General features: G+C 44.2%; 3 protein-coding genes across 4 annotated transcripts in view; 1 reads left to right on the top strand and 2 right to left on the bottom strand.

Moving 5' to 3' along the window:
• Positions 1-820, bottom strand: part of KDM2B (lysine demethylase 2B) — a 127028-nt gene extending 126208 nt beyond the window's left edge. The window contains exon 1 of the mRNA XM_075041319.1: positions 599-820. The gene's annotated coding sequence lies outside the window, so the exon portion shown is untranslated. The remainder of the gene's footprint in view (positions 1-598) is intronic.
• On the top strand, positions 299-16628 carry LOC142037197 (calcium release-activated calcium channel protein 1). 2 transcript variants are annotated; one of them, XM_075041327.1, is made up of 2 exons: positions 299-661; positions 13304-16628. In XM_075041327.1, exons 1-2 carry the CDS (start codon positions 314-316, stop codon positions 13868-13870), a joined length of 915 nt encoding a protein of 304 aa, XP_074897428.1. In that variant the 5' UTR covers positions 299-313; the 3' UTR covers positions 13871-16628. The 2 variants fall into 2 exon arrangements, with proteins under 2 accessions (XP_074897428.1, XP_074897429.1); XM_075041328.1 differs by lacking the exon at positions 299-661 and adding an exon at positions 1218-1285.
• A 1089-nt stretch (positions 16629-17717) lies between these two features.
• On the bottom strand, positions 17718-26491 carry MORN3 (MORN repeat containing 3). Its single transcript, XM_075039609.1, has 5 exons — positions 26338-26491; positions 25503-25660; positions 23227-23386; positions 20356-20540; positions 17718-17888 (listed from the first exon to the last, which is right to left on the bottom strand). The coding sequence occupies exons 1-5, from the start codon at positions 26489-26491 to the stop codon at positions 17820-17822; spliced, it is 726 nt and encodes a 241-aa protein (XP_074895710.1). The 3' UTR covers positions 17718-17819.
• Between the last annotated feature and the right edge of the window lie 319 nt (positions 26492-26810).

Raw genomic sequence — 26810 nt, 5'->3', positions numbered from 1 at the left:
CACCCGGAGGCCGCCCCCCCCGGGCTCCAGCCGGGCCTTGCTGCGGGCGCTCGCCCTCCACAGCCCCCGCTGAGGGAGGTGGGGGACGGCGGGGTCGCACCTCCCTCAGGGGCAGGCCCCGCTCACGGCTCCCGACGGGCGGCAGCGAGGAGGCCGCGCCCCCCTCAGCGCGCCTCCCCTCTCACCACAGCGGCGGCGGCGGGAAGCGGCCTCCGGAGCACGACGCCCGCCCGCCCTCGGGCTCCCTCGAGGGGCTGCCGGGAAGCGGCGGCGGAGGAGCGGGGCTGGGGGCCGGGCCGGGCCGGGCCGCCCAATGAGGCGGCGGCGGGGCGGTGCCCGGCGGGCGACGGGCGCGCAGACTCGCAGCGCCGCGGCGGCAGCAGCAGCAGGAGCGGCCCTAGCACCGGCAGGAGCCGCCGCCGGGCGCTATGGGGTGTTAGCGCAGCTGGTGCCCTCGCTCTGCCCGCCGGAAGGAGCCGCCGTTACCGCCGTGTGCTCTCCCGCTCCCCTCCGTTCCTCCGCCCGCCGCCCTCGCCGCCCGGAGCCCATGAGCCTGAACGAGCACTCGATGCAGGCGCTGTCCTGGCGGAAGCTCTACCTGAGCCGCGCCAAGCTGAAAGCCTCCAGCCGCACCTCCGCGCTGCTCTCCGGCTTCGCCATGGTGAGCGGCCGGCCTCGCCCGGCGGGCAGGGGACGCTGGCAGGCGGCCCGCGGCCTCCCCGGCGGCAGAGAGCCGGGTGCGGGGAGCGGTGCTGCCGCTTCTCCCTTTTCCGAGCGGGGAACTCCCCGTCTCCCCTCAGGCCGGTGGCCGCAGCGGAGCGGGGCGGGGCGGGGGGGGACGACGAGCGCAGCCCCCTGAGGCGGCGTGTGGCAGCCCGGGGCGGCGGGAAGCGGGGCGGGCCCTGGCCCTGGCGCCTTTTCCACAGACAGACCGGCCCGCCCTGACCTTCAGCCCTCCGGGCAGCCGGGGTCAGCGCACCCGGGCGGCGGCCGGGCCGGAGGAGGAGGCCGCCCCGGGTGCAGCGGGGCCGGGTGGGGTGCCCCGGCATGCCCCGGTGGGCTCGTATCGGTAGCTCGTTTTCTGTGGAGAGCTGTCGTGCCGCAAGTTAAAAGCTGCCTCGCGGCTTTTTTTCTCCTCCGGATAGCTCGGATACCTCGTGCAGGACTTTTGTCCGTTGCTTATTTTTCCTGCGGAGGATGCTCGGCACGCCAGAAATCACACTTGGCGGGACGTTCCTGCCGCTTGCTCTTGTCGGAAGCACCGTACGGTGCTGTAAATAGGGAGGTGAGCATATTGGGTTTCGGTGTTTCACTTCGCTTCGTGCTCTGGCGTCAAGAGCAAAGCGGGCTGCGCACAGAAAGTCGACAGCTCTTCCAAGGTTGTGGTGCTCCGCACTCCCATTCTTCTTCCCAGAGCACAACCGCACGCGTTGTGCGAACCGATGCGAGGGCAGGTGTTGCACTGGAGCTATTTTTAGGTGAATGAGGAAAAATAACTGGTTGAAGTTGACGGTGTCCCCCCGATTCATTACAGCCATCATTAGACGTTTGAAGTTGCGATGTTTCTTTTTTTTAAGGAAATCTTGAGTGTTGCTTTGTTTGGAGTTTTGTGCGTGTTTTAGAAACTTCTTTTTTGTTAGCATGTTTTTTGCTTTCACGTTTGATACAGAAACGTAGTCTAGTAATCCTAATTGTCTCAAATGAAGGTTCCATATAGATTGAAATTTGGTAACTTACAGGTTTCATCATATGTCCAGTCCTCTGATGTACTGAGCTGCTAACTATGCAGTCGGCCCCTTTATTCATTCGTGTTAAAAATGCTTCATAGTTGTAAACACCGAATTACGCAGCTCTGACTTGCTTTGCTTTGATTTTTGCCCGGCTTTTAACAAGGTATTTTCAGCCATAAGATGTATTCCCCTTAAGAGCCATTGCTCTAATTAGAGGATGCTGTTTGAAAACATAGCAGCCGGTCTGCAGCAGCCTTCTGATGGTCAAATAAATGTCACTGTCCTCCTTTAATGGCTAAAAACAGACTACAAGTCTTCAAGGGTGGTGGTGGACTGCTATTCATTTGACTGACAGGCGACTGTGTTAGTGCAGCGGCATATTTGAGTTGGTTCTCCTTGGGTAACATGCATGGGGCTGGTAGCTCATACTCTGCTGCTGCTAATGAGTTTTCCTTATTGTATGCCTGTTCTCCTGTGTCAGAGCAGTTTGTCAGGGTGGTTTCTTGAGTCAGGCTTTTACACTGAGAGAGACAACACGGAAAAAAACCTGCAGTTTTGGGGTTTTACACTTTTTCATCTAAGGGAGGTTGCATCTCCATTAATAAAAATACCACTATTTAAAAGTCATACTTAATCTCCTAAATCCTTTTGGCTTTTCTCTATATGCTATGTGGACTCTCAAAATCCCGTGGATGTATGAGGTGAGGCTTCTTCTACTTCTTGCTTGATTCTCTAGAAGACTTCTAGCAGTTCAGTGTCCTGCAGTTGAAAACTGCTGCTTTTGAATTTATGTTGTTTAGGGTATTTCAGGAAAAAGCCACTTTTTTCCGATTAACAAAATCTCTAGTTGCCAAGAATGTTACATGTGAACATTCATTGTATTTTAATTTTCCAGAAGTAGCCCCTCAAAAAAATCCACCTTTTTTCTTACTTTAACAAGATCATGCTGGAAATCAACTTGTAGCTTCATTGGTTTTGCTATGACAGATAGTCCTCTAGCTGAGACTTCCTCATCTATTTTCAGAAGAGCTGACTTAACTTTCAAGTATTTTTAGATTTCTTTTGAATAACTTTGCTTATCTTTTAAAGTTGTCCTTCTGCCTTGAAAAGCAGGGCCTTCTTTCTGCTGTCACGCCTATGCATTGTTTACTAAATTCAGCAGATTCTTTGGCACCTGGTATTTGAACAAAATGCTGTTAAAGTGCAATCTAGTCTTGGATCTAAAGCTTACAACAGCAATTAAGCGTAATTGTTCCTCTGTTTTCCCTATCTATGCAAGGAAGAAAGAGCCTAAATGACATATCTAGGACCACCCAGCAAATTGATGGGAATTGTCAGGAGTGGAATGTGCTTGTTTCCAAGCCAGCCCCATTGATCCTTGCTCTTTAATTAAACAGTACTTGCATCCTCTAGTATGAGCTAAGTTTATCCCAGCTAAACTGTTCCTTTATTTTGGACTGATTTTGTGTATAACTGCAGCCATTTTGCAAAGGTTATTCCCTCAAGATTGGTTACCCATACCCTGGTTAAATCATGCATGCCAAAGTCAAGAGATTGCCCGGGTCAGTGATGTGTAGAGTATGAAATGCTCAGCCAGGTTGCAAACTCGCAAGTGTTACGCTTCCACAGAGAAGATAGATTAAAAACCTGTTTTACAATTAGTTTTGTTCTAGAGCTACACATCACAGTTTGCCACTGTCCATTAGCTTCAGAAACAGTTGCAGGGTCTGGTTATAGTAAACTGATGTTAGAGCTAAGCTCCCACAAGTAAACCTGAGCATTTACTTTGTGCAGGTTTCCATGGATGCTATCGTCCAGTGCCATAGGTCTAGGAGGAAATCTATGAAGCTTATAATCTTGCATTTAGTATGCTTTTCCAATTTGTGGGGCCAGCAAGTAATATCAATCCCCAAAATTGTTAGAGGTAAAGAAATAAATTGTAGGTTGTAAGGCATATGTAGTCCATGAAAGAACAGAGGATTCCTTCCATGCGCTGGTGGAGGCATGAAGTATTTCTCACTTGTGTGTTATATACCAGATATTGATGTATGGTGTGTTTTGGTGGGGTTTTTTTTCCCTCCATGCCTGGCTTTATCTGTTTTTATTTCTTAATCCAGTTTATCTGAATGCTGGAAATATTTTGCAGATTGTATCCAATATTGCAAACACTAACTCATCCACACCTACAGTAGTTGTATCAAGAGCTCCAGTGTAGACAGGCTGCTGGCAGGTTATTTTTGTTTGAACAATTAAGCTGACTTGTTAGCATAATTTTGTCACCAGGGATGCATCACGCAGTAGTATAACAACATCACAATACTAGAGTCACAAATGTTAGGGAAGTTGTTAGATCCCAACAGTTATAAAACTGGAAAACTCAAACATCGCCTACCTCCACCAATCAACAGCTTTGTGAAAATACCCAAGCCTAAACTAGGGGTCTAAATTATGTGCTATGGTTGGCTTCATTATATTTAGGATTTGGAGAATGTTATCTACCAGACAGCACAGTTTTCTTTTAAATACCTCTAATGATTCAAGCTGGCTAGACTGTTGTCTAGATGGTAATATATGTGCTTCAAATATTGAGTATCATCGAAGAACTGTCAACTCTTGCCTTTGAAATATAGCCAGTATGGTCTTCTGAAGACAGCCTCAGTCATGTTTTGTAAAAGACTGACTACACTGATAAATATTTATGAAACTGATTTCCATAATAACAGTTGATGTTGAATTGAAGCAATGCTAGGTAGGACTCTGGCCCCACTGCTGTCAGTGCTGTACAGATACTCGAGACAGCATGGTCCTTGTCTAGAAAAGGTTACTCTGTAGTTCTAAGTACTAAAATGGTCTCTCTGTAGAAGTTGTTCTGGCTGTATTTAACTGGATTGCTGGTAGGATAACATGAAACAGCAGCATTTTGTAATCTGCAGGAAAGCATTACAAGCCCAGTTTCATGGCTTCTGCCACCACTTGCCTTTTATGTTGCTATTGTACTTAGAGATTAGAACCGTGCTCTGAAGGATCTTCCGCCATGTGAAAGGTTTCTTGTGTTTCAGTCATGAAAGCAACATTTTGTTGCTCTTTTGAGCATCCCTGTCTCAAGATTATAGATGACCAAGGCAGTGTGGAGTATTTGGGGCTCTTGGCATTCTGTCTTCTAGCAGCTGTGAGTGGCTGCTTGTGGCTGCTGTAGTTTGGAGGATGTGCTGTTTCTTCTCCCTGCTGTACTGTCTAATCTGACCTTGTACTTATTGAATAGATGTACTGTAAGTAACACTGTGTAGAGATACTACCTTCTCAAGATGCAGTTACTCCTATTATATGGGCATTGCCTTTTCATGTTTACTAGCAAAATAAAATTAAATCCCATATTTGTATTCCAGTGTTAGCTTTAGCAAATATTAATGTGTTTTGCCATTCTGCAACATATAATAATACACAGAGTCAAGATTCTAGACTAGTGGATAAATGATGCTTACATTCTTTTCTGTATAAAATAAGTATTAAGATTATTATTTTGACTTACCTTTTTTAATTTCCGGTGACTGATTCTGGCTCATACAGAGTCTTTCTGTGAGTTGTTTATAACTCTTGATGAATGGTGCAGACACTCTGTGAGAGCCTGGCTATGCGCCTCTGTCTCTGGGAGTGAATAGTACTGTCAGGAAAACAGAGACCGGCTGACCAACTCGGGAGCTGAGGAGACAGCCAGAGTGCTAATTGTCAGTGATGCCATGACACCCATCTCGTTCTCAACTTTCCCCTGTGGTCTCACATACAGGCAAGTAATGGGGTAGAAGATGGAATTTGTTTTTCATGTGATGTGAACCTCCAGACTTGGGAGAAACCTCCTTTATGTGCATGGGTGTTTTTTCCTGCTAAGAGTAGCGTGTGCTATGAAATGTCACTTGTACTTGTAACTACATGCAGTCAAGTCTAGTCCTAGCTGCAACAAGTGAAGGTAAGAAATTATTTCTGCAGATAGGTGTCGATGGAAATATTTCAGTGATCACCATGTGCAATTTTACCTTAGAGTGTGTTGGTCCAGTGAGGTGAAGGTGGTGTAGCACTGATACGTTTCTTGAGGTAAGATTCACAACCTCCTCTCACTGTGTGGATGGACTGTTACAAAATGCAACTGTGATGTCTGATCAACACAGCTTTCTTTTAAGCTGTTCCTGACATCCTAGACTGTATAAAAGTTCTTTTGTCCTTTTAATCAGTGTCCAATTTGGGAATGGTAGCTGTGGCCAGGGAAGAGGAGGTGAGAACAGTCTTGCAAGGGTATACAGATAATTCTAGACTTGTGTTCATTAAGAGGTGGTTGATGTCTTTAGTATGACTGATGTTTGAAGCTGACACTGTCCTTTCTGAAGGGGTTTTGCTTGTTACAATCTGTGAGGCAGCTAACTGCATGAGTGGTAGACATAGTAAGAATGTGATCATACCAAGAGCCAGCGTTTCTCAAAGTATTCCATTAAATGGGTCTTTACAAGATTGTCTATAGTTAAACCTAGTAACTTTTAATAGGTTTGATTTCTTGCTCTGTGATTCTTGTCTGAATCTGTCAGATACAAAGGACAGGAGAGCACTTGTGGTTGTTGGAGCTTTAGGCTGGTCAGATAGCATCTTGTGAGGTATGGGAGACAAATCTACAGCCATCGTATCACAGGGCCATCAGTAGTTGTTGACTGCATCCCCCTGGTTACAGAACGTATTTAGCTAAAATCAGGTGTCTAGTGGAGAAGCAGCGAGGTGTTTGAATTAGCTGTGGCTCTGTCCCGTTTGAAGCTGTTTATCCACAGCGTGCTGAACTCAATAGTGACTTGTAGCTCTGTGTTAATGCTAGTATTTGATACAGTGAGAGATAGTATGGCAGTTACAGCACAGGCTCACAGCCCGTGTTATGTTCCTGCTGACCAGAGCTCAGAGTCATCTTTGCGGGGAAGGGGAGGAGAGGAAGTAATCTATAAATAGCTGATACAGATTTACTTGAGATAAGGTATTTTATTTCCTTTTCTCCACAGCAGTGGCTACTGACTCTGAAAAAGATGTAAGGCAGTGATTAAGTCAGAAAGCTCTCAGATACTGTGTTCACTGCTGTTGCTATTACACATGGTAACAAAGAGCAGTTACCTTTTTTTGTGTCTTGAAAGTCTTGAGTTTCAATATGACCTGCTACATGGGTGGCTCTTAACTACAGTTCTGCCATTTGTTTTTCTTCTGATCATTGTCTGTAATGTTTTATTTTCCCTGGATACTTCTTATTTCAGAACCCCCTACCTTAAAACAGTAACTGAATTTGAAGCTTGCATTATGCTGGAATTAAAACCAACATAACTGTCTAGTAGCTTATAAAACTGGGGAATCATGCTAAAATTTGAAGCAAGTCATTAATTTCTGTCCTGCTGCTGTGGTAAAAAGGAACAAGTGACAAACCAGGACAGTTGCTTATCCTGCATTTCACTAGCAATATGAGCTTCATTTGCAGCTATGTATGTGACTGGTTCTTTATATTAATTGTTATTGCTGGTGAAAATAGTTTTACTAGTGTATCACAGCTCACTTGCGAAGCAGTGGAGTCAACATTTGTCAGAGGCACTGCATAAATGCTCTTGTATGGATAGAAACCTTCAGAGCATTCAGGATTTTGATTTTCCTTTAAAAGCAGGAGCTCCTTGTAAGCCACTCTGGTCTAATAAGAGGTGGAAACATTATACACATGTAAGTGAAACGAACTTAATTCAGGATAATAAACATTAAATAAAATTGAAATGCAGATTCTTCTAGAGAGCAAGTTAAATTTCTTGCACCGTGGTCATATTCAGGCTGCCATGACTCTGAAAGCCAGGGGAGTCAGAAGCCTTAACGTGATTCTGTGCCCAAATTCAGTTATCTTTGAAAGCATCTGAATGCCCACCTTCTTTAGGCTTATGAGAACTCCAGTCCTGCATCCTAACATCATGAGAGTCCTCTGATTTTGTCAAGAACCATATTTCAGATTTACAGCTTTGTCAAGGGCTGTAGTAAATCTGTCAGTCATATCTGCAGGATGATCTGAAGTTGAAGTTAGCTCTTCTTTGAGCCAGGGATTAGACTAGATGACCTCTTGAGGTGTCTTCCAACCTACGTTATTCTATGATTATGCAGCAAGGCAGGATGCTTGCAGCTTGGTAGCCGCACAATAGAAATCATGCGGCAAGTGTTCAAAGAAGCTTTGAAAGTCGTGATGGAGAAGGTGCTGAAACATGTTATGTTGGACGCTGTGCAGACATCAGTGACCTGCCCTGAGGGGCCTGTCTTCTGAACCAGCATAGAAACCTAATAGACAACACAGGAAAACATCCTCCTGTGTAGAACATAAGCATGTACTTATGAGTTCAGGCTTTGCATGGATTTGGATCTCATCAGATGAGCTCACTGGAGCCCTGTTTTTGTGTTACGTTACAAGAGCAGTTGTGATCTGTGCGTTTTGAAATCACAGCATGAGCGAAGGAGAGAACTTCTGATGTTTTGCTTCACTGTTTGAAAACAGGCACGGGGCCTTATAATGAAAATGGAGCTTTTTGTTTTAGGTGCCTGGCTCAAGCTTGGCCCAGGAAGTAAAGAACAGAGGCTTGCAATTGAAAAGAGTTGGCAGTTTTCTGCTGGTTTATAGTGAAAAGGTTCCCAAATTAGCTTCCTTGACAGCTTAAGGAGACAGAAAACATGAACTGATTTTTTCACTCATGGGTCAAGCTGGAGTTACACTGCCAAGTGTGAACACAGGGAGGCTTTGCTGTGCCCCCCTGGAGACTTTTCATCAACTTCAGTAGACTTTGAAATCCTTCAGGCATTCTGCATCCTACAACGTCCCCAAAAGTCTCCCTTTGAATTGAGTACTGAAGTATCTATTAATCCTGAATGAATGGGAAAGAGAAGTGTTTTCTTGCTTCCCCCACTCCTGCTTTTAGGGTGTTTCTAACACCAATGCCAGTTACAACTGCAACTTAATGCATTTTCTCTTATGCTGGACAGAGACACCTGTAAGCAAATTTTTTCCCGTCCTGTCTGTGAAACTCTTGTGTCTTTTGTTTCTTATGCACATACCCTCTAGCTTTTATCACATTTTGTCACTGGTTGGTTTAAGAAAAACATCAAAATCCCTTGCTGGAGAATTTGTGGTCTGCAAAGAGTTGTCAGTGTGTTGTGGAGATGCACCTAATGTGTCTGTCTTGTAAGTATACCCTGAACGTTCAAATTGGTGGTCTCTTACACTCATCCTTTGGAGGGCTGAGCCTATAAAGCTGTGATTCCTTCAGCATCAATAGAAGTTTTTTTTCAAGCCACTGTAGTCTCTCAAGCTGCTAAATTGTGGTGCTTTATCTCAAAGCAGGTGGATATTTTCTTCCTTTTAGCATTTCTGTTACTTACTTTGGTGTAAGATCTTTTCTGGCCCAGCAGTTGATGCAGCTAGTACTCTTCCCTTTTGTTCCAGCTGTGGAGAGGAGGTCCTGAAGTCTCCTTTGGGAGCTTGCCCTCTCCTTGGTGCTTTGCAATGTGTGGCCTCCCTCCTGCAGCTTTCAGCTATGTGAAGGTGTATATGAGGCTTCAAGGTTGGGATGGCCGACTGCCCTACTTCTGCCTTATTTGCACATTGTTAGCATCCCAAACTGGGAATAATTGGCAGTGTGTATGGTGGTGGCTACTTGGCTGCCAGCTTATTTTGCATGTTAGAAAACTAGTACTTAGGTTACCTTTCAAGTGATGTTGATGCTACCCATAATTATTCTTATAGAGAGAGTACACTTGGAATTACAGTAAGTAATTGCGTGTTATGGTTTGACTTGAAGGAAGTCACACCCTTCCTGCTCGTGGGGTAAATTGTGGCAAGTCTTAAGTAACAACTGCAGTCTTGCTGATTTTCAGAAAACTCTTCTGAGAGATGATTTGGGACCTACCTACACAACAAGCTTCCTGTACAAAGCAGGTCTGTATTAGTGTATTTGTCAGCCATGTGAACTGAAGCCTTGCTTGTGTAGCTGGAATGCGGGTTCAAGCTATCCCATCAGTGTATAATGGTTGTAGGTACTCCTGGGGTCCCTCTTTTAGGGAAACACCTAGCAATATTAAAATGAAGTCTTTTTGACCCAGGAAAACTTGGATTCCTGGTCTGGGCTTTTCCTTTTAATAGTTAGTTGTCCCTATGATTCTGTCAGTGGTTATCGAGGCACAGAGCTATCTGAGTACCTGAATACTACTTAAATTAAGTTGGTTTCTTGCAAGATTTTGTTTTGATCTTGCATGTAATTATAGCCAAATCAGAAATAGGTACATTTAGATTAAATGTAATTATTTAGCGTTTCTTTTTAGCTCAGGCTAGGCTAAGAAGAGGAAGAAAAGATTTCTTCTTGGTACTCTCTTGAAATGGGAAGAGAACAGTAGCTCCAGGACAGCTGGTATGTTGGAATTAAGAGAGTCTGACTGAAGTTTAAAATCAGATGCTTGATACCATTATTACATGGAGACATTGATTAATGGAAATATAAAAAGTCTTCAATAGTGTTTTTGCCCTGAAAGTTGGGTTCTTTTACCCGGTGTGCAATAAGCCAATCAACACATTGAGTCGAGATATTTGTCTTTATTGCTATACTGCAGTATAGGGTGCCAGGTCTCCAAATACCTGCACGCCTTTAGAAAGAAAGGTTAAGGTTTTTATACAGTTTTGTTACCAGGGAACACATACAGCAAAAATTCTGATAGGCTACGCAGACTTATATAATAAAAAGATCTTTTGAGCATGGCATACTCTTGTCCAGTTCATTATACTAAGGTGGTCTCACCTTTACATACTCATTATCAACAAGTGGGTGTTGATTTTAGTATTAAAATGAAGCAAGGTAAGGCAAGGACAGGGTCTTTACTTGATTCTTGTCCAGCATTGACTAATCTACCGCTACCTATTCCTAATGATTAAGATGTTCTTGGTTCTACATACCACACATATTCTAACTCTCTACTTATCTTAAGTTTACATGATCACCTAGCAGCATCTCCAAGGTAATGCGTTTCTTCATACCAATTATTTCAAAGTTTGTTAAGTTTTGCCAACTTTGTGAGTTCATTCTGTGAGTTACTATAACAGTGTCGTGGTTATGTTAACATAATAAGTACCAGGATAAAGGACTAAAATGTCTTGTGATGCTGGATGGTTTTGAGTCTAGACATATACCAGAAAATTTACAAGAAAAAAAATCTGATAAGTATGGAAATGAATCCTCAGTGGTGAAGGATTCATTGTTCTGTGAAAAACACAGGAAGCCCAACATGCTACGAGTGCATTGGGACTTAAACAATCCTGCAGAAGACAGACCCAACGACCAAATATTTATCCTCTCAAATGTGAAGTTTCCCACGGTTGGGAAATGGTATTTTTAAATCTTCAGGCAAGAATTGTATATGCATGAATGTAATTTCTTCTTGAGTTTCTTGTAATGTTTGGAAACTGTTTGCTAGTTGTCTGGGTGGTTCAGCTTATAACGATAAAAGCCTTCAATAAAGGAATTAAAATATTTGCAAATGGACTTGAATGCCTGTTGAAACATGTCTGAGCAAAACTCTTGGTTGTCTTAATATTTGGTATGTTAGCAGTTAAGAGTTCTGGTGTCCTGGAACATGCTGGTTCTGGGAGTGTAAAAAGATGGGATCCCAGACTAGGTGTAGCTTGGCTCAGCTCTTGCAAAATAGTGAGGTTTTAATATTCTTACTGTTTTTGCAGCTGTCTTTGGGTACTGGTTTCTATGTCTCCCAGCATCCATACTTTGTGAAAATTTCTTCATATCAACTTGATGAGAATTGGGGTGTATTAAACATATGCTATAGGCTGAGTAACGTCCAAACCATTAATAATGGCATGTGGTAATGGGCTAAACCTGTACTGATGGGACTCAAAAGAGCTGATTTGTTTTAGGCACTGCGTTGTACGAACCTGATTTCTTGGTCTTTTTGACGGCAAACTGGTATGTTACAGGAGAGCTAGGCTCATGGTTTAGTGCTGCCAGGAGTCTAAGGTCCTGGTACAACTGCTTTCTCCTCAGTTACATGGGCCTGTGCCAGCTTCATTGTTCATCAGAGGCATTGCAGAAACAGCTCAGCTTACTAAGCTAGCAGATTACCACTTCTTAACCAGGTTAGCTTTTGCTGGGCTAGCAAGTTGAGTCATTTCAACGAAGGATCAAAACTGGGCAGCCAAGGTGCAGCAAGGGCTGGTGTGGATCAGTCTGAACTGTGCTGAATGGCAGCTTCTACATCTTCCTTCTATGGTGCATGTGTCTATGTTTAAGTTGCCATTAGCTTTTTTTCTCTGCATTTTAAACATATTTTGTCTAATGAGATCCTTTGAGAAACAGCACTAAACAGAGGCATTGTTGCATTATTCCCTCTTCAGAACTGCGCTTTGTCTGAAAGGCAAATTTATCAGGAAAGATTATTTTTCAAGAGGGCTGCTGGGATTAATGTCGCTTATCAATTGCACATGCATGAAACCACCTGATAGTTTTAAAAACTGTTAAAAGGCATTCTAGTTAATTTTCTTTGTCAAAAATATTTGAGCTGGGTTTATGAGTTTCCTCCTGCTGTTATTTAATGCTAATTTCTGCTCCTTAAGCACAGGCATGCTTGGAGATTATAAAAGGGCGTGGCTGCATACAATAGTGGAAGACTGGACCTTGGAGCATCTTCATGAGATAGCACTGCTTGCCCAGAGATGAGGCTAGACACAGCTTCCAGAGTAAGAGTAGCTAGTGCTATCTGGGAGCATTCTATGTTATCTTTTCTGGGAGACAACTGTTTGTCTTTCCTCCAGCCTTGAACAGGCCTGTTTGGCTGCCATGGACATTGTGGAGACTTTGATGTTTTGGATCTGCGTTCTAGAGTCTGCTTAAATAATTATTTTGAGTGAAAGAATATAGTTGAGAGCCCCATGGAAAGGTGACCTTCCAAATGAAAGCCTCAGGCTCTTCATAACTTAAAAAAAAAAAAAAAAAAATCCAAGGAGAGAAGACCACCAAAATTGTGACGGACAGTCTGCTGCCTTTGCAGGCTTTCATCTTATACCTACTTCAAAATACTTCATACAGTATTCATTCTACATAAGTATGGGGCACAAAACATTTCCTAATATCCAGCAAAATTTATAATCTATAGTGAAAGATCAAAAGTTGCCTTTACAATATAACCCAGGAAAGAAGAAATGTTTCACTTTGTGATCAGCGTACTTGGACTCTAAAAGTTCAGCTGTTTTCTTGGAATAAGCTGAAGGTGGCAAGGTGGTTATGCTGTTAAGAGCTTTTATGCATACTGATGGTTTGCTCTACAACAGAACAGTAAGTATGAAAATAGTGGCCTGTGCTCAGACCTAAATTTGGACCTAATGAAAAAAGCACAGATTGACATGAAGAGAAATTTAAATGCAAGCTATTATTTTGTCTGGACCAGATGATCTTCTGGAAACAGGATTTAAACTTAAAATAGTCTATAGTCAAATAATACGTAATGTAGGTAATTGCATCTCTCTTTTCTTTCCTTTTCAGGTGGCTATGGTAGAAGTTCAGCTAGATATAGAACATGACTACCCTCAAGGTCTCTTGATAGCCTTCAGTGCCTGTACTACTGTCCTTGTTGCAGTTCACCTTTTTGCACTCATGATAAGTACCTGCATTCTTCCAAATATAGAGGCTGTTAGCAATGTGCATAATCTCAACTCTGTAAAGGAATCTCCTCATGAGCGTATGCATCGGCACATTGAGCTTGCGTGGGCATTTTCTACTGTCATTGGGACTTTGCTCTTTCTGGCAGAGGTGGTGCTACTGTGCTGGGTGAAGTTTCTTCCTTTAAAGAAGAAAACTGATAATCCACTCCAGGGCAACAGTTCTACCATCACATCAGGACAGGCAGCAGCCATTGCATCAACATCTATTATGGTTCCCTTTGGATTGATTTTCATTGTGTTTGCAGTCCACTTCTACAGGTCACTGGTGAGCCATAAAACAGACAGGCAGTTTCAAGAACTGAATGAACTTGCTGAGTTTGCACGGCTCCAGGATCAGCTGGATCACAGAGGTGATACTATCTCCTCAGCTGTTACCCATTTTGCGTAAACCTGTACTTAAAGAAAATAAACCCACTATTCTGCTTCTGCCATGTTAGATTGACTCCCCTGTGGATGAACTGGTTGAGCTGTTGATTATTGTTTAAGGAGAGATTATGATTGTTGTTCTAACCCTTTTAGAGAGGAAAAAAAAATGTTCCTTTCACAAAATTTTGGCTATCTGACATCTGCAGGAATGGATGGTGGGGTATGCTTGCACTGCATATGTATCCCTCTTGTGAACACTGTCTAGATTGCTTCTTTTTAATGCTGAATGGTGGCTGTATAAATACATGGAAGATAACATTGTAAATTTGGGTATTTGTTAGAGATGGGTAGAGAAGCTTTTTTTTTTTCCTCTCTTTATTTGATGTTGGCATTTACTAGAAGATACTGCTTGTCCGATCCATATTGCATGGCATGATACAAATTACTTGGGATATGCAGCAATTAGCACTTGGTTTCAGTGCTAGTGCTGTTCTCTCTAGAAAGCCTGACAGATGGTAGAAGTGAAAGCTTTCCCACTACTTTCCCCAGTATGTTTTGCTGCCAAGTAATTATTACTTTACTGATTTCTTCAGCGCCTTTTTCCCGTGGCAGTTACACATTTTATAACTTGCTAAACACCCATGACTAGTCTTACTGCGATGTGGTATGGCCACATGAGTAGGAATGAGACTCTACTCTACTCTTCCTTGGAAGAAAATAAAAGCAATAACTGTTTTAAAGTTCTCACGAGCTGGCACATATTATCTGGAGAGATAGACTTGCCTGTTTCCCATTTAGGAATCTTTTTTTAAAAAGAAGGAACTAGATGGAGATTATCACTGGATAATTTTTTTGCTTGATAATCAGAACCACTGCTGGTTTTTTTCCAAGCCAAAGTAGTAATTATTTTATACTTTTATATTAAATATATATTTTTAATAAATCCTCAGATACAAGCAGCAAAAGGTGCTTTCTCTGCATTGGATTCCCAAGTAATTAGCTATGCCTTGGTCTTCCTTGTTTAGAAAAAGTCGTCTTCTTGCTGAAGTGTTGTATTTGATAACTTGTTACACATTTTTGCTTCCAAAGGATCTGGAAGACTACTTTTCTCTATGTATATTTATTTATGAAAGGAGGTTATTTGTAATTAATATTGCTGCTTACTTTCAGACACATGTCTGTGACAGCGAGGCTACTGTGTCGTTTTTTAATTTCCTCTTTAAACAAAAACTTCCATTTGGTCTCTTAGATAAGATGTTTGTCCAAGAAAGATTGCAGCAGTTGTCCTGGGCTGCTTCAGTAATTCTAGCTATGTCTAGAAGTGGAATTTTTTTCGAATGCAGTTCTTCTACGGAGCAGCTTTGGGCTTTATTGGGTAAAAGCTGTTTTTTGAACACAAACTGAGACAGGTTTCAAGTCTAACGGAACAAAACTTGACCTCCTTATCGTAGCTAACACTGTGGAAAAGAAACCTGGGATTTTGAAATTAGACAGGAATGAATGTGACAATACAGTGGAGCTGTACCTGCCTGAGCCTGGGCTGAACATGGTCTCTCAAACTCAACCTCCATCTCAGGTTATCCTGACATATTTACAAACTGTAGGATGTGTCTACAGAGTTAGAGTGGCAGAGTGTGTTTACTACTGAAGCAGCCTCATGAAGCGAATGGGACTGATTTCTCATGTCAGCACCACCGCAGTGGAAAGTGTTGACAAGGTTACCCGTGGTGCGTTTGTATGCTGAAAAATAACTGTAAAAAAACCTGCTGGGCTTTTTTTGCAGCAGCATTCTCGGTTCACAAGCAGAAAACAGCTTTCCACTTGCCCTTTTCACAAGTCCTTCTGGCGTACAGAGGCCAAACTGGATTTTCTCTAGCTCTGCCATTACATTATGCTTCAAATATATTCTATTACTGATGTAAATCTGCTGATGGTGAGAATTCTGACTACAGTGCCACAGGTGTTCATTCATGGAGCACTGGAAGGATTATGTTAGTAAAGGCATTAATGAAGCAGCATTCCAAAACATGAAATCTTAGTAGTAGGCACAAAATGTATTTTCTCATCCTTTACTGGAATACTAGTCCTGTCTTGAGGAAAGAAGACTTTTAAAAACCCTCAGTAAAGGAAGAAAACCTGACTCAATATTCATACTAGAGCAAATGGTTGAAAGGGTGCTGTCAGGCTTAAAAATTATGCTTCTGTCCATAAATTGTGTATTTAAACATTACAATGTTATTTTGAATGGAAGCCCAGAAAATAGATTTTCCAAGTTTATTTTGTAAGATTACTTGCTGTCCTGGATAAGTAGCTGAATTTCTCTTTATTTTGTGGATCTTTTACAAAGTGACAGAGAAGTGTGGGGTTTTTGGTTTTGTTTAAGAAATACAGAATTAGAAGCTAGTGGGACAACCTTATTTTTAACTTTCTCAAGCTGGTAGGTTCTGAGCTAATGGTGCTGTTATTACAGCTGTTTTTCTGACTATTTTCTGCACTTTAAGCCATGATATCGAATATGTTTCTCTCATTTTCCAGCCATGGAAGTGGTCATGAAAGTTACACCGTGGGCACAGCCTCGTAACTGTGTGCCAGAGGCAGTAACTAGACCCAAACACGTGGATCTAAACCTTAAGAGTGCACTTAGAATTTTTTTTTTTATCCCTTATTTATACTAATGGTATTATGCATTCACCTCAAGCATTTTAAACATTGGTTATTGTATATCACTTATTTAGATATAAAATACTTCAACGAAATAAAATATACTCAATTGTTGCTGATTATTTGTTATCTAGAGGCCTAAAATATGCTTATTTTCTCTATCCCTTATCTCTTCAGCTAGACTGTGCTAATCCTAACTGTGTGTTTCTGAGGATCTCTTAAATATGTTCAGTTACTCATGTCAGTCATATCAAGATAAAACTTCCTGTTCATGCAGACAGGTGTAAAGAATATAATGTAGTTGACATGCTTTCCCTCCTGTCAGCACTCCTTAAATCTTGGGACTAAGCATGTTGTTTTGTTATTCTCTCCAAGTGCTTAAATAGAAAAGTAGGTTATCTTTCAGCCTAGAAAACATGAAGAGTCAAGGGATTGAATGAACTGTATAAACAAGAGGTGATGGCTTGGAAGCACGGTATTAATCAGGTGAACTAACAACCCACTTGCTCACAGTTTGTTTTTCACCAGCCAGCTGCAGTGTCACCTTCCTTCGGTCTTATGGGTGATGTTCAGCAGCACCTCGCAGATCAGAACTGCCGTAGCTCTGCGTGTTTGGCGCATGGTCCATGGCATTGGGTAGAAACACACAGTGCCATTGAGTGCTGGGAGTCCAGCACGTGGGCTGGCCGAGGAGCAGAGCTGGGGTGAGGTCTGGTGCTCTGCATTGTCGCGGGTTAGGGAGGAGAACCAGCGTCACGTTATGGAAAATGCATGGAGAGGGCAAGTAAAGTATTAATACAAAAATTGAAACATGATCTGCTATAACTTCAACAGCCATCTTGGGTCACAGGTATGTATTGGACTAAATTTGGGGGTGGGTGGAAGGGGGCAATTATTTGGCTGTACTTTTCTAGGGCTTTACTTTTATAGCATGTAATAGAAACCCTGCTTCTTCTCTATGGCAACGTGAAAGACCTTGAAACCAACAGGAGTGTGATTTCTTTACAGGAGGAATAAGTCAGAGGAGCTGGGCAAAGGCTCACTCTGGCTTGCAGTGTTTTGCTGCTTGTGGTTTTTCTCTCTTCTCCCTCCCCCCGCTGCCTTTTTTTTTCCCTTTCTTTTCCAAAATAAGGGGAGGGGTGGAAGGAGGCTTCTGAGCAAAGCCACCTGCAGAGTGAAGCGTACATGGGCAGCCTTGATGGAAAAGTGAGGCAGACCATGACACAATACACCACTGTGGATTTGAGACTCAATAAGTAACCCAGGATCATGTTATCTTGCATCTTTTTTTTTTCGTCAGCATCCGGTTATTAATTTTGGCTGTCATCAAACATCGCCTGGGCCTCTGCTAAAACACCATCTGGATCAGCTAGTTCAATCTAAATAAAAAGAATACAAATCAGTTATGCAGTGTAATTGAAGAAGCTTAAGGTTTTATAGATCTTGATTACTCGAGCATTAACAGAGAAGCTCTCAGGTATCAGGACTTTAGTTTGTATTGCAGCCTTTCAATTACTGTTTTAGAAACATTGCTACACTTTCCTAATTTTATTAGCATATTGAACATTGCTTCATCTCCTTGAAATAGCTCTGTGTGGAGTGGACTGATTCCCCTTTAACAAAACACATTCTTAGACAAAACTGGCTTTGATTTGTAGCCTGTTGAGTCTCACCTATAGTTTTAAAAGGTGAGTAATTGCAGTCACCCAAGTGAGCGTTAAAGGTCACATGAAAGCAGGAGTCTGGAGTCATGTAACCTGCCTGCAACTGGACGCAGATTCTTGAGCAGGAAGAGCCAAAGCCCTGCCAGGAACTTGTCATCTCTGACCTGCTTTATGTCCTGATGCTTTCTGGGGGGTTCATGTGTGTGTTCTTCCAGGCAGAAGACGTCCAGTCTTTTTCTCATTTCTTTTGTTACGCTTTCTGAAGCCTTGGCTTCAATAATTGTAACAGCAAATATCCTAAGTCCACCGTGTTGTGTCTTTCCCCATCTCTGCAGGTATGTTCAAATTCTGCCTTGATGCAACCCCTTCATCTACATACTGGATTCCTTCAAAGCTTATGACAGTTGCTCTCTAGTTTTCAGACATTTTCTGTCCTGCGCATCCCCACCGTTTGTTCCTTTTAACTGTTAATGAAGACACACAGTGATGCTTCTCCCATGCAGAAGCTTGGATCCTCACTGTTAGCCTCTTGCCAGGCAAAAGCTGACTATTTAGTTGCCTGGCTTTGGCAATTTCTAATGCTCACCTGTCATCTACTTTTCTCTTAACAGCTGCTTGCAGCAGTAATTTGACAGAAGGTTTATGAAAATCTGAAGTCAATTTTTCTCCTTTTATCTGTTCTTTCCCTCATATTCTGAGATCAATAAATCTCTTCCGATGGAAAGCACAATAATGTCAGTGAAAGTTGGTGCTTTCTTTTTGCCCGTAGAGCAGAAGAAAATTGGGTCATAACTTGGCCTTCAGGGAGTTAAATAAACAGCCAGGCTTGAACATCCTGCTTAGTGAAGTGGCAGTTCATCCCAGGCTGTTGGGCTGGGTTGTTGAGGAGGCTGTTCTCAGGTGACCTTTGACAAACCTTGTAAGGTAAATATTTTTAGCTTCAGAAGTACTGCTCCTTTCATGCTTTTTGCAAAATAGAGATTGTTTTTCCCTGCCGAGTATTTGGTGTTTATTATTCTGCACTGCCGTGGGTGCCTAGTACTTACAGGATTAACTGGCTTGTCAAAAATGGCTGCGCTCAAAGAGCCCTTGCTACAGAAACCGGATTTGAAAAAAATAAGGGAAGCAAAGATGTAACAGCTGTTTGCTTTGGTAGGCTGTGTGTGCTCAGTGTCATTTGCAACAACCTTGTCCCTGGAGCAGAGGAGGAAGGTAGGTAGCTTTACCTGCCACAGGGCCGTGCTGTTCCCTGCGTTCCAGGAGTAAAGCATTGTGCTGTGGTTATCTGGTGAGGTTCTGCTAGGCTCTAAGCAAAGAGGAGCTTCCCCACCCGTACCCTGCAGTCACCATCCCTTGGAAGTGCAATGTCTTTGTGTTTCACGTGTGCAGACCATGGGAATTTGAGCTGAGACTCTTTTGGCCAGCTGTTTCACTTGGAGCCACGTCTCTTCCCTACTGGTCCCTGTTCCCTGCCCTCCTCTGAGGACACGGAGAGGGGGATAGGCTCTCCTGTTCTCTGGCTCCTGTGTCAAAGTGATGTGCAAGGACACGGCAGCTGCCAGGCTGACAGCCCAGGGTGTCTGTGTGCCCCTTCGTGCATCTTGCCGAGTCTTTGGGAGGGGGACAGGGACTGGCTCTTCCTCCACAGCCTGTGTTGACCTTAAGGGAAAAGGTGAGTGGAGGATGTCGGCTCTCGGACACCTATCTGCTATATGCGTGTCCCTCTATCCTGCTGGACACGAACGAGCCCCTGGACAGTGCCCAGGTAAAGGAAATAGCGGATCTTAGCTCTGCAGCTGCTTGGGTTTCAGTAAGTTCTAGTCAGCTTCAGCAGTTTGGCTTGGAGAAATCATTTTATTTTGACGCAAATCCCACTATTGTCTCTGCCTCTATTGTCCCCATTTCCTTTGTGCTGCTTCAGGTCTCTAAGCAGTTTTGGTGCATGAGAACTGCATTTTTTCAGATGTAGGCAATTAAGAGGTTCCAGCAGTGGCTGGATGGGCCTTTGGTCCCTATGGGGCTGTTGAGGACACTGCTGGCCAAAAGACTCTGAGCACACACCCTGTGAGCTGGGAACCCCATGGGAGTAATCGCCTGAAGAGGGAAATGCTACCTGGAGAGCTTCCCCGAGCACTGATGAATGCAAACATCACTAGCAAACCCCAAATTTCCAAGCAATTACCTTTGGGATTGGATACTGAGTAGGGAAAGGAGCTTCATCTCTGCCAAAGTCAATCAGAATTCCACATTTTGGTATATCTGCTGCCCAGATACCTTCAAACAACTGTCCCTTATCCAAGTAGAAAAATTTCCCTGGGCCATGCTTCTTTCCACCTTTCCAACCTCCTTCATACCGATTTTCATTTGCTGCAATTAAATACATGAACAGATCATGAAATTTGCACTGTTTCGTTAAGGGGCTACAAATGAAACTGATCAACACAGCGAATGGACAGAAGAGGAAATAATTTCTTTGGCTCCTCTTATTAATTTCACAGGGACTGCAGCACGGTGTGTCATTTTGCTTTTGCAGTGCTCCGTTTGCTGTGCCGCAGAGGGAGAAAAGGCTGTGGAAGGAGCCCACGCTTGCCCACTTGGAACAAGAACTGCATTCACCTGCTTTGTTCTTCTCATGGTGACATTAATTTTTAGCTGATATGTGGAGCGAGTGAGCTTGGGGTGAGGGACTAGTTGGTGAGTCACTCTTCACAACATGAAAAATTATAGGACACGTGTTGGATTTGTCACTGCAACAAATCACACAGAATCTCTGGCTTGAAGAGGTTTGTTTGTCTGGGCAAGGAACAGCCGCACTGTCTGATTGTTGTCCAGTCAAAATAATATTGATTTCAGATAATACTTGTAGTTATGTTTTTCCTCAATGAATTACAGGGCAAGAATTTCTGTGAGTGTCTGAATGTTTCAGGCAATCAGTTACAGACTGTTTTTCCAGCTGTACTGCATCTCTTGGTGTTTTTCTGCAAGTTGAGAGAGGTTTTTTTGGGCGCTCTGCTGCTCTCCAGGAATCCATCCATCCATCACCAACGGGGAAAGCAGAGCTGCAAGGGGAAGAGAGCAGCCTTGTCCAGGGACATTGGTTCAGAAGGGGTATCATACCCCCAGTGATGTTGGGGCTGGGATACATCCAGGCCACCCTGCTCTCACTGGGGGAATCCTCTGCTGTCCTCTTTTCCTACATACAGTGTTTCTAAGCCAAAAAACCATGGGGATTTCTGACCAAGTTACTTAGTGGTAATATCTTTAGTTCTCAGTTGAACTCTGCCATTCTTCATGGCAGGAGATGGCTGAAGTACCAGGGTACCCTGCAGAGTGCTGCAGAGAGAGCTGGGGATTGCCAGAATGCTGTAAGGCAATAAAGAAAAAACAAAAATGCTTCTGGGGAGCGTGGCTGCTGGGCTCTACAGGCAGGGTCTAGTTTACAGGTTGGAGCCTTGTCTGTGGTTATCTTCAGCTTGCATCTGGTGGTGTGCTTATCTGCAATGCTGACCTGCTCTGCCCACTGGTGGGAGCAGCTCAGCTTCTGCTCTTCAGCCACTGACAACTCAGAAACCACCAAAATCACAGACCCGGCTGTGATGGAGGAGCCATCGAATGCCCTGGCTGCACGGCGGCGCCCGGCTGCTCCCATCCGCTCTCCTCCCGCAGCATCTGAGAGGCTGCGTTGCTCGCAGCCAGATCCCTGCAGACGTGCAACGCACTGGTTTAAAAGCCATTCGGCAACGGGCTGTAGCAGAGGCGGCAAATCGGCGCGGTGCTCCCAGCCGAGCTCACCCTCACCGGGCGTACTGCCACTACAAGCAATTTAATCTTGAGCCGCAGCTCATCGTGACCTCCGCTGAAGAACTCCTTTTCTTTCACCATCGCAAAGCTGCTGGCATGTGGGCACACTTCCAGTGGCTGAGCTGAATACGTTAAGCTTGTGGGTATGAAATAATTGCTCTGGCTAATTTTAACCAAAAGGAATCCAGCTCACAATCGGTTGCAGGCTATGCTGGAGGCAACTGGGCTCTGAAATGGTGCGTCGGCCGCGTCTCGGCCCACAGGGGCCATCAGTTTATAACACCAAGGGTGACTTTGACGGGAGTGAAGCAGATCAGTGGAAGGAGTTACCCCTGGAAGCGGGTGCTGATTTCATCTGGATGAGCCATCTGTCCAAAGTGACTTTACAGTCAGCAGAGAGAGCGCAGTCGTGCATGTGATGTGCAGTGAAGGTCGTGCTCGTTCCTCCCTGCTGCTTTGCTTAGCTAATTTCTAGCCTTGAGATCATTTCCAAGAAAAAAATATAGAAGAGATGAATAATAATATGGAGATGATATTTCTTCAAATGTTCCTGGAATGCAGGGCCTTGTATTGCAAAGGATTGGGATTCTTGGCTTTGGGGAAAAATGTGTTAAACTCCAAGCAAAATAAGGGAAAAAAAATTTCCAAATTTCTATTTTTATGCTGAGATTGCCCCCAACATTCCCAATTCATGATGTGCTCGGTGTTATTTCTGGGATGGGATTGTGTACTAATGAAACCCCTGTGTTCACTCAACGTGAGCCAGTGTCGGAAGTAAGAGAGGGATTGGAGTGAACTCAAAATGAAAACTTCTCTTTTTTTTTTTTTTTTTTTTTTTTTTTCCCTGTGCTGGAAAGTGGACTCCTCTTTGGTATGCAGCAGTTAGAAAGTATGTCTGGCAAAGTGCCTGGCTTGAAAAGAGAGATTTGCTCTTCTCTGACCCAACAGTATATTATCTCTAACCCTAACCATCTCAGTCATTTAAATGTAAATCACAGCAAAAATAAGCTGTCCTGCGTGTGGGCTTGAGCAGCGCAACGCCGGCCCTTGCACAGCCTGTGTTTCCTCCAACACCAAATCAGGAGGGGAGGGATGACGCAGGGGAGCAGCCGCAACCCTGCCGCAAGGCTGTGCGGGAGATGCGAGGTAGCATCCAGAAATCCGGACAGCAGAGGCGTCTGGAAAGCAGCACAACACCAAATACCTTGAAGGGGGCAGGCAGGCACATTGGGCGAGGGTGACCGGTACTTACGCAGCCGCAGCATCCCCTGCCCGTTGGGCTTGTTCTCCAGCCACTGCCCCTCGTAGATGGAGCCATCTGGGTAGTACATCCGTCCCCAGCCGCTCCGCAGCCCACCGCTCCACTCGCCCTCGTAGCGCTTCCTGCTGGCGTAAAATGTCACCCCATAGCCCTGGAGAGCAGCACAGAGATGGCCGGTTAGGAGCCTCTGTATTGAAAGGCATCAATGTTCAATTTTGGGGTGTTACTTTCTTGAGACACTATTCCTTTGCTTATTACTCTTATACGTGGCCGCTGGCAGCCCAGCTCAGTGGCCATTCTTGTGTTGGAGGAAACAAGAGGTGGTGGTACGGGATTTTTTTTGGCAAATGATTTTGTTCCCATGACAAAACCTCAGGTTTATATCTCAGTATGTTATTATTGGCATGACTGCCGCTAATATTTAGCTAAAAGCAGGTTTTACTAGAATATAAAACTGCCTAGGAATAGGCAGCATAAACAAGACCTGTCTCTCAGTGTGGGGATTTTATGCCTTTCAACCCTGACGATGCTTCCTACAGCCCAGCGTGTCCCAGGCTGGGCAACTCCTTCCCTTGCCCCTTGGGCAGACCAAAGATCTCTAAGTGATGCTAACCATGGAAACAGTTTTGCCGCCTTCTCCATCCATACCGCCAAAGAGCTAATGTCCTGTACAGCCCCTTTTCTCGCTTCCTTCCTCCTTTAGAAGAAACTAAAGGCAGCCCTGAAGGCTACCTGCAGCGAGACCGGCAGGCTGCAATGCCACCCGATTCTCCCCACAGCCAGGCACTGGGCCAGGCTCCCCGGGGTAGCAGGCGTCACACCAGCAGGGCAGGTGAGACTCTGACGTTGAACCGTCTCCACTCTTTGCTTTCTTTCCTCAGGCTTGATGCTGCTGGCAGGTTTGGTTGGTGAACTTCTGAATTAAGACCACTGTGTGTGTGCAAGCCGGGGATCCCAGGAGGTGTTGGGGTTATGTGGGTGTTTGCCATTAAGAGAAATCCAGAGGTACCCCCTATTCCGGGGAGTGATAGCAGTAAGAAATATTTACATATTACTAATCAGTTTTCCCATAGGAATAAGGCGTTAATTTATCTCTGAAAAAAAAATGAAATCAGTTCTGGAAATAACTGATTTTTCTGAGCATTAATTTTATTAAACTGCATGGATGTAAAGGGGAGACTTCTGTAGGAGAAAAAGCAACCCTAGTTATATTTGGATGTCATTATAAATCTTTCACCAAAGTCCAATCATGCAAAATATATCCTCAAAGAACGGGAGGGGAAGCTCCCTCCAAGAGACTGGAGCCATAGAGCCGCATGCCTATTAGAAGCGTAAGAGGAAATTAATTTAATTTAAGAGCAGACACAAAGATGAACACAAGGTTTCCATTGACAGATCAGAAAACTTTCCGACAAGGATTTTGCACATAAGATTGCAGTCATATTCACCAGATGACTTCCTCATTTTGTTCCTTTTAGAAAAACCAGTGATTTATGTGACAGGTTTAATTTCCAAAAGAACTCACGTTACTTGTCTCATATGCTGTAAAACTCCCAGAAGAAGGTACATTTTCCTGCACTGCTTATGATAAAGGTTCCTCTGACTGCTTCAAGGATGAGAGGAATGAAAGGGATGGGTAGGGAGGATTAACACACAGGACATGAAACCTCTTGTCCTGCTTGGCCAAGCTGCAGGTGAGTCTGAGCAGCGATAGCTGCTCTGCAGCAGCTGGTGGGAGGTCGGGGCTGTAGCCCAGTCACCAGTGGATGGGTGGCATGAGTCCCACTCCAGCGAGGAGATGGCAGGTGACAGGGCACTCTTGGCCACGCTTGGCTTTTTATGAATGATGGGTTATTACTTCTGAAGCTTCCTGGGCTTTCTGCAGGTTCAAATTAAGTTTTAAAGAGAGCCCAAGCCTAGAGGAAAATCTGTTCCTGTAGCTTCTGCCTGGAGTCCTGCTGCTCCTTCCCTGTTGCCGGCTGTGGGACACAGTGCAGCTCCTACAGCATCTGACGTGGAGAAGTGAGTAACAGCAGGAGCAGCAAGGTTGGGGAGGGCAGGGGGAGAGGGCTTAAACACCAGAGCTTTTGCTCTTGCTTTCATCGTCTTGTTCCACACATTCATTTCCCCATACCCCTTCAGTTCAGCCTCAGTATTTGAAAAGTCAGCATTTTAAGTGATCTTTTTGCATGTGTGCACCCAACACTTCCCCATGTGCCCATGAGGGGCACACCTCACCACCGGCATGCGCAGGAAATCTCACTTACGCTTTTTCGGTCATTTTTCCACCAGCCTGTGTACACCTTCTTGTATTCCTTGGTTACAGGGTCAGGAATGCTGTATGAGCCATAACCATCCCTCTTCCCAAACTTCCAGTCACCGCTATAAATAGCTCCGGTGCATTTCCATACCTGGGTGCCTTTACCTGTTTAACGAAGAAGAGGAATGACCATTGCAGTTGTTAAGAGAAGGGTTTAGGGGGCTGCCTTCCTACAGCTCCATCCCAGGCGAGGCGGTGCTCCCTGCACCGAGGCAGGTTTATGCCTGGGATTCAGTTTAGCTTCCTGAATCGGAACCATCGTTAATCTTGATCAGGGGCTTCCTGTGTGGCCTTTGCTGAATGCACTTAAATCTTTCCAAACCCTGGTTTACTGCTTGTAAACAAGCCTGTCCTGCTCTGGCTGCTGAGGGCTCGGTCAGGGTCTTCTTATTCTGCTCTATCTTCTGCAGCACCTGCCACAGCTTGAGGATAAATGAATATTCCTGAAGCCAAGTCAGGAGCTGAGAGAGCTCCAGGGACTGTGCAGCCAGGGCACGTCCCGGTGCGTGGAGCTGACTGCAGTTTGCTGTGTTTGCAGAGGATTTTTTAACATCTATTGTCTAGATAGATCAGATAATTGCCCCTGAGTGCATGCAAAAGCTCTTCAAGTTACCTATCAGGAATATTTCTGAGTACATTTTTGCATAACATAGATATATCTATAGTCATACATGAATGAATGGTCTTCCAGGAGCATATACAACCGCTGACCACTCCCTGCCCCTAGGAACTTTTGTAAAGACATCTAAATTGGTACTTTTTCTCAAAATGGTGTATCTTACCATGCTTCAAGTTGTCCAGCCATTCACCGGTATACTGATCCCCATTTACAGCATAGACCGTGTGTCTTAATCCACATTTCTGTGCTTTCCTGTCCCATTCATGCCAGAGAGGCTCTGTAGCCCTGGGGTATTTTACAATGGGCATGTTGTTCATGGCTGGAGAAGAAAACAAATGATTGTCAGCAATAAATGAGAGAGAAATTACTAAGGCAGGTACTGGCAGAGCAGTTTATTTGTGAGCTATGCTTTAATAGGCACTCGAGTCAGTCATTGATGTCTGGCTTTGGAGGGGTAAAATAGAGATACAACAAACAGAAGGTATCTAAAAATACTGAAGTACAAACCAGCACTACCTGAAAATAGGCTCACAGCATAGCCTGGGCTGTTAGGAAGCGTTAAATAAGTCTCAGCAGGTCAGGTCTGTGGTGGGCATTGGTCTCTGCGCCTGCCAGAGGTCTTGAGGAGCACAGGGA

Source organism: Buteo buteo, chromosome 11 (genome assembly GCF_964188355.1).
Source record: "Buteo buteo chromosome 11, bButBut1.hap1.1, whole genome shotgun sequence".
In the NCBI taxonomy this organism is placed as follows: domain Eukaryota; kingdom Metazoa; phylum Chordata; class Aves; order Accipitriformes; family Accipitridae; genus Buteo; species Buteo buteo.
This window is presented reverse-complemented; position numbering and strand designations above follow the sequence as displayed.

Bases quoted from the DNA above. Each gene is read 5' to 3' on its own strand.
- MORN3 (XM_075039609.1), bottom strand. From the start codon at position 26,491: ATGAACAACATGCCCATTGTAAAATACCCCAGGGCTACAGAGCCTCTC. The intron at 25,661-26,337 runs GTAAGATACACC...TTCGTTAAACAG, and splicing joins GCTGGACAACTTGAAGCATG to GTAAAGGCACCCAGGTATGG. The intron at 23,387-25,502 runs GTAAGTGAGATT...GCTGCTCTCCAG, and splicing joins GGAAAAATGACCGAAAAAGC to GGCTATGGGGTGACATTTTA.
- LOC142037197 (XM_075041327.1), top strand. From the start codon at position 314: ATGAGGCGGCGGCGGGGCGGTGCCCGGCGGGCGACGGGCGCGCAGACT. The intron at 662-13,303 runs GTGAGCGGCCGG...TTTCCTTTTCAG, and splicing joins TGCTCTCCGGCTTCGCCATG to GTGGCTATGGTAGAAGTTCA.